Below are 7500 nucleotides of genomic sequence, written 5' to 3' on the forward strand. Positions count from 1 at the left end.
AGAACCACCTCTCTCTCCCACTCTCGCTCTCTCTGTTTCTTTCACACACACATCCTCCTCTCTCTCTCACACACACAAACTCATACCCTTGTCTCTCTCTCTCACCTCTTCTCTCCCTCCATCCCTTGGCTCTTATCCTCCTCACACTCCTTCATTTTCCAGTCCATGATGTATCCGATGAAGGGGCAGGTGACCAGGCACAGCAGCTGCAGCGTGCCGAAGATCGAGGAGTAGAACCCCACTACCAAAACAATGACATCACATCACAACCCAGGACCAGTAGAACCCCACTATCACAACACTGACATCACAATCACACACCACGACCAGTAGAACCCCACTATCACAACAATGACATCACAATCACACACCAGGACCAGTAGAACCCCACTATCACAACAATGACATCACAATCACACACCAGGACCAGTAGAACCCCACTACCACAAAAACGACATCACAATCACACACCAGGACCAGTAGAACCCCACTACCACAACAATGACATCACAATCACACACCAACACACACATTACAGCATGATCAAAACTGAGACAAAGAATCTGCACACACACGCACACAACCACGCACACAGTTACGAGCATCAGGCATGCCCGTTGTTTTGTGACATCATGATCAGGTGAGCTGGGGGCGGCTTACCTGAATCATGCTAAGCTGGCCTTGATGAAAGGTGGTGTGTTTGTTTGGGCTGCACTGGCGTCTAATACTTGCATTATGCTTCATATTTGCAAATGTGTAATGTTTAGTGCATTCCTTCTCTTGTGTGTATAGTGTTCTTGTTTATAAGCCAGGTATATTGAATAGCAGCGGGGCCATTTTTCAGATTTTGGTGATTAGTGACTCCTGCTCAGGCCTTATTTCATACCAGTTTTATTTAATTTGTTGGCCCACTAGTCTACATATGGATGATTTGGGTTGTGTTTTTGTTTTTGAGCAAGGAGAATCGTTTTTTTGTAGAATCGTTTTTGTACAAATAAGAAAATAAAAGCAGAGGAACATCTATGTCCATAAATAAACATGGTGGTATGTCGGTATGTCCACCAAAACAGTCGGTTAGATGTCTTGAAACTGCCTGTTGTTATCACAAAGCTTGTTCAGACCGCAACACACACACACACACACACACACACACACACACACATACGTTCATACCTTGCTCTTCTGCAGCCAGTACCAACTCTTCAGAAGCTGAAAGAAATTCATGAAAATTCACAGCCCAGAAAAACGACAACCATAGACATGCTGATAAAAACATTAAAGTGTCTCTGCACCATGACCATGGCAACAACCATAGACATCCTAATAAAAACATTAAAGCATCTCTGGACTATGACCATGGCAACAACCACAGACATCCCGTCTCAGCTTATATGTGTCAGACATTTGTGCCAAAATCATGTTAATTACAGTCTGTAGCCAAATTTGTACATTTGTTTGTATTAATTATGGTTTACAAATATAATTACTTCAGACATAAAATTGACTCCAAAGTGTGTTTGTCTGGCCACCTGTGTGCAGGGTATGTACTAGACTGTGCTGGAGTTGGCTGTGTATCTGTGTGCAGGGTATGTACTAGACTGTGCTGGAGTTGGCTGTATAGAACTCACGGTTGGGGTCACCATGGGTTACCAGGAACTCCAGCATCTTGTTCATGGCACCCATGAAGAATATGAGGCGGATCTGCGTCATCGCCATGGTGATGAGACTCCATAGGAAGATGGGGGAGCACACAGACCTGCGGAATGGGACGCTACCTGAAGGGGTGGGGGTCAATGTTCATTAATCTGGGAGGGGGGGTATATTTGGGTGTGCGTGCATGTGTGTGTATTTATGTTATATACTGTATAAGTATACACTCTGAATCCTGGGTATGTTTGTGTGTGTGCATTTGAAATATGTATATATATATATATATATATATATATATATATATATATAAAGGAGTGCATGCTGTGAAAGTTTGAGTGTGTTCACCCTGGTGTGTGTGTGTGTGTCTACATCTGTACTCACTCTGTGAGTTAGTGGCTGTGTTGGGGCCAATCAGCTCGGAGGATGTGTCCATGTGACGGGGTGTCTGACTGAGGCGCTGTCCCACCACAGTCATGTGACTGTAGAAGCGGTCTCCGGTCACATTGTGGTCCAAAACCAGCCCGCTCAGCTTCATCTTCTTCCTGAAGTACAGACACTCCTTTGAAGCTCACGCAACACTGCTCCGGTAATTGCTCTAGTAATCTTGCGCGAGTGCTAGCATTATAGCTGTGCAACTCCATTACACTGCATTCAGGCTGTGCTAGCACTAGCATTATAGCAGTGCACCTCCATTACATTGCATTCAGGCTCTGCTAGCACTAGCATGGCTCATTTTAATGTGCTAGCACTACATTCCTGTGGTAAAGTTATGTTAGCATTGTGTTCACATTAGGCTAATGTCACAATAACATTGTGCTAGCATCGTAGTAGCATGCCACTGCTGTAGTATGGTCATGTTGTGCTAATGTTGAGGGGTGTTGTGCCAGTGCTATAGCATTGCTGCGCCAGCCGTACTGCAATGTTGCAGTAGCGTCACAGTAATGTTGCAGGAGCGTGACGGCAGTGTTGTGCCAGTGTTAGACTGACGTGTAGGTGATTTCCTCGGGAGCGGGGAAGGCCTCCACCGGCCAGTTGAGGAAGCAGTTGAGGAAGACGAGGCACGCCAGCCCCGCCCACACCCACATGATGACCCGGAAGGACACGCCTACGTCGTAAATGAGCTGCATGATTGGTGGAGACCGGGGGGCAGAGAGAGAGAGGGGTGGTGAGCGGCAGGGATAGGACTGTACAAACAGTATCAGTACTGAGCACAGCAAGCAGTGTTCAGGTCCGTAGTGTGAGCTCATCAGTATTGGTACTGAGCACAGTAAGCAGTGTTCAGGTCCGTAGTGTGAGCTCATCAGTATTGGTACCGAGCACAGTAAGCAGTGTTCAGGTCCGTAGTGTGAGCTCATCAGTATTGGTACCGAGCACAGTAAGCAGTGTTCAGGTCCGTAGTGTGAGCTCATCAGTATTGGTACCGAGCACAGTAAGCAGTGTTCAGGTCCGTAGTGCAAGCTTGTCAGTATCAGTACTGTGTGCAGTAGGTGGTGTTCAGGCAGTGTTCAGATGGCGTTCAGGTCCGTACCTTCACTCCAGGGAAGGTCACTGCTGACGAGGCATAAGAGCCGATCATGATGGACATGATGGTGGAGCGAATGTTTCCAAACATGTTGGGTAACTGGGCGGGAGAGAGAGAGATAAATGAGATGCTCAGTAACTGTGGAGGGGGGGGGGGCGTGGGGGCAGAGCATAAGATGTGTTCATTTAACGGTGTGTATGTGTGGGGGGGGGGTCTGTTCTGAGGAGGAAGGACACCTGATGGACTGAGTCAGGAAGTAACTCCACTTCCCATTTCCCTATGATGCAGTGACACCAAAGTCTCCAGCAGAGGGCACCAAGGAGAGGTTTGTGGCATTTCAAGGCAGAGCTTAATCACTTGCCTAAGGTGGACTCAGCCAATCTATCTAACGTGGGCACAACCAATCGGCATGCCCACACAAACACACAACAAAGGGTGACATAATGTCACACAAAACGTCACAGCTCAACACAAAACGCACACAAAACAACCACCGATCCAGGCCAGTCTCCCTCATATTTCTGTGTGTGTGTGTGTCTGTCTCTTCGTGCACGAGCTCTGCGTATGTGTACCCATGTGCATGTATACGTATGCGTGTGTGTGCGCGTGCATGCGTGCATATGTGTGTGTGTGCATATATATTCACGTGTGTGTGCGTGCATGCATGTGTACGTATGTATGTATGTGCATATATATATATCTATACCCGCGTGTGCATGTCTGTGCTTGTGTGTGCATATACAGTATATACCGCGTGTCCTTGCTGTGGTAGTCATAACACTGTGCTTCCTCAGGGGGCTGTGCTTTGACCAGTATCCCTCTTCTCAAGTTTATTTAAGGACAGAACACTCCCTCCTACACAAACACATTCTCTCACTTTCTCCGTTTCCCTCCCTCTCTTTCTTTCTCCTCCCTCTCTTTCTTACGTCCTCTGTCTTTCTGATCCTTTCGTTCTCTGTCTCCCTCCCTCTCTCTGTTCATTCCGTCCTTGTGGAAGGAAACAGAGTGTGCAGACCCATCCGTATGGGCAGGAGGGGGGGCTGGTGCTTAAGGACAGGGAGAGCTCTGTGCTGGAGCAAAGAGCAGCTGCCACACACTGCCACAGCACACGCTGGACTGGCCTGCTGGCCTGTGACCATGACTAGCATGGCTCAGGAGGAAACCGCCCCCACTCTGAAAGAGGGGTGATCGTTTGGCAGGAGATCCAGTGAGCACAGCAAATCCAAGTTGCTGATGTTTCCCAAGGATCGTTGGGGACATCATGATGTATCTCCTAGGGTTAGGCTTAGGGTTAGGGTTACAGGAGGGAAACGGTGTATGGAAGCATACACTCCAGGACCTCCTTTTTCTCTGAGGAAAAAACAGGAAACAAGCTGCAGATCAGGAGAGAGAAAGTACAGACAGTACAGACACACCGGCAGTACAGACATGCAGGCAGTACAGACACACAGCCAGTACAGACATACAGGCAGTACAGACACACAGGCAGCACAGACATACAGACAGTACTGACACACAGGCAGTACAGACACACAGGTAGACAGACAGACAGACACACAGGCAGTACAGACACACAGGCACACAGACACAGCCAGTACAGGCATACAGGCAGTACAGACATACAGGCAGGCAGAAAAGCCAGACAGACCGTCAGGCTGTAAGACAGACAGGAAAGAGATATTTCTGGTGTATCTCATTTAAAAATTTTTAAAGTTTCAATAGAAAGTCACTAATGCATCTCAAAATGAAATTCTTTATCTGGACTTGACAAGCACTAAATAGGTAAATGTCTCTATGAGCCAGATGCGGCCATTTAAACAGGTGTAAATGAGCCGGGCCAATCAGAGCGTTCCCCTGAGTTTACCCACCTCTGAGCCACCCCACAGAAGGGGAGAAGCGCGAAGGGACGGGGGGGGTTAGGTGTGTGTCCTTTCCCGTTTTGGGTAGAGATTGAAGGAGGGGCTGAAGGGAGGGTGTGTAGGCAGGGCTGGCTTGTGATTGGTGGAGGGTAGGGTGCCAGCATTTCTATCCTGGAACCCACATGTAGTGCTTTCCACTGGCTGTGCTGCCAAAATACACTGGCATTCACAGGCTAATGCACGCACGCACACGCACACACACACACACACGCACGCACACACACACACACACACACACACACACACACACGCAACACACACAACACACACACACACACGCACACACCACACACACACCACACAGGCACGCACACACGCACACACACACACATACACGCACACACATGCACACACACACATACACATACACACGCACACACCACACGCATGCACACGAACACACACACACACATACACACGCACACACACGCGCACACACCACACACACACACACACACACACACACAAACACACGCACACACACACACACACACACACACACCACACACACACACAAACACACACACACACACACACACACACAAGGGATATTCTGGAGGGCAGACCTTAAGAGGTGTAGTGTTTGCACGGCTGGTCTTCTCCCCTAATAGTCCTCAAAACGGTACCACATGGCATGCTTCATTAAGCCCCTCCCCTTAGCCTGAATCACTACAGGACATGCCCACCTCCCAGCCAATCACGTCCCCTACCTTTCATCACATTCTGTATTATCAGGAAATGTTCCACTTCACTAATCTGTTTGTTAGATTCCCACTAGTCTTGACCCCTGAGTCTAGAGCACCTGGACGCTGTAGTTTGTGGATCGGTGTCCTGCAGTTTGATTGGTCTGAGCAGGTCTTAGTCATGCTCAGTAGAGTACTCTGCTCCAACTGGAGGCTCTCCACCATGAGGCCATGGGGATTCATCAAAAGTTGTAAATGGCCATTAGTATATTAGCAAAGCACTTCCCCATAAGTTGGGCTATGTCTCGCAAATCAATGGGCTGGTCAGGCTCATAGGGCTGTAAGGTTATGAGCAGCCTGGTCAGGCTCATAGTGCTGTAAGGTTATGAGCAGGCTGGTCAGGCTCATAGTGCTGTAAGGTTATGAGCAGGCTGGTCAGGCTCATAGTGCTGTAAGGTTATGAGCAGGCTGGTCAGGCTCATTGTGCTGTAAGGTTATGAGCATCCTGGTCAGGCTCATAGTGCTGTAAGGTTATGAGCATCCTGGTCAGGCTCATAGTGCTGTAAGGTTATGAGCAGCCTGGTCGAGCTCACAGTGCTGTAAGGTTATGAGCATCCTGGTCAGGCTCATAGTGCTGTAAGGTTATGAGCAGGCTGGTCAGGCTCACAGTGCTGTAAGGTTATGAGCAGCCTGGTCAGGCTCATAGTGCTGTAAGGTTATGAGCAGCCTGGTCAGGCTCATAGTGCTGTAAGGTTATGAGCAGGCTGGTCAGGCTCATAGTGCTGTAAGGTTATGAGCAGCCTGGTCGAGCTCATAGTGCTGTAAGGTTATGAGCAGGCTGGTCAGGCTCATTGTGCTGTAAGGTTATGAGCAGCCTGATCAGACTCATAGTGCTGTAAGGTTATGAGCAGCCTGGCCAGGCTCACAGTGCTGTAAGGTTATGTGTCAGAAAAGTGAGGCTAGTTTCCATTGAAGCTGCTGGCAGGTATTTGGTATTTGTAGAAAAACAGTTTGTTATCATGCCAAACTACACTTGCTGTTCTTCTGACTGTTAATCTATTGGCAGAGATCCACAGCTAGTAGTAGCTTTTGCTGAAGAGCTTTATGAAAAGGCAAAGCTTACTGGTTAAATCATCCCCACACCAGCACCACCATGCTCGGTAGTAAATAACATCCAGAGAAAACATTCTTAAGGCTGACGGAAAGAACGTCTTTCTTTGTATATCCATCCATCCATTTTCTATACCAGCTCATCCTGGGCAGGGGTGAGAGGCAGGAATACACCCTGGACAGGCCGCTAGCGTACCGCAGGGCTTTCTTTGTATATTCAATGGAAAATCGTACTTATACCTTCATTTATTTTGGGAAATTTTCCAGATCTTTCCGAGTGCTGTGACGACTGCAGCTGCTTTGATTAGCTTTTACAGCGCACTGCCGGATTAAAATACTTTCAGGGATTTTGACTGATTGCTGTTGACTGTGGCACCCCAGCCAGCGGCGTAAACGCATAGCAAGTTCAAACGTGAGCCGCGGGCCTTGGCGTGGAGTAACTGAGCACATTAATGAAAGGCCTTTTCCACAGGCTTCTCTGAGGGCGATACAGGGAGGTACTGCACTACTGCACACATCTAACATGCGGATACACACTCAGTAACCCACGGCCCAGAGACCCAGATTCCAGAGGCTCCCTGTCCTGCTGACCCTGGAAACTCCTCAAGAGAAGCGA

General features: G+C 48.3%; 1 protein-coding gene across 4 annotated transcripts in view; it reads right to left on the reverse strand.

Moving 5' to 3' along the window:
- The window catches only part of slc43a1b (solute carrier family 43 member 1b), a 26395-nt gene that overhangs the window by 5038 nt on the left and 13857 nt on the right, over nt 1-7500 (reverse strand). For all 4 annotated transcript variants that reach the window (XM_064337795.1, XM_064337794.1, XM_064337796.1 and 1 more), the window contains 6 exons: nt 3179-3271; nt 2638-2771; nt 2032-2192; nt 1629-1775; nt 1174-1209; nt 106-241 (listed from right to left, as the gene is read on the reverse strand). In XM_064337795.1, the coding sequence (XP_064193865.1) occupies nt 106-241; nt 1174-1209; nt 1629-1775; nt 2032-2192; nt 2638-2771; nt 3179-3271 (707 nt within the window). The remainder of the gene's footprint in view (nt 1-105; nt 242-1173; nt 1210-1628; nt 1776-2031; nt 2193-2637; nt 2772-3178; nt 3272-7500) is intronic.

The sequence above is a fragment of the Anguilla rostrata genome, chromosome 5 (genome assembly GCF_018555375.3).
Source record: "Anguilla rostrata isolate EN2019 chromosome 5, ASM1855537v3, whole genome shotgun sequence".
In the NCBI taxonomy this organism is placed as follows: domain Eukaryota; kingdom Metazoa; phylum Chordata; class Actinopteri; order Anguilliformes; family Anguillidae; genus Anguilla; species Anguilla rostrata.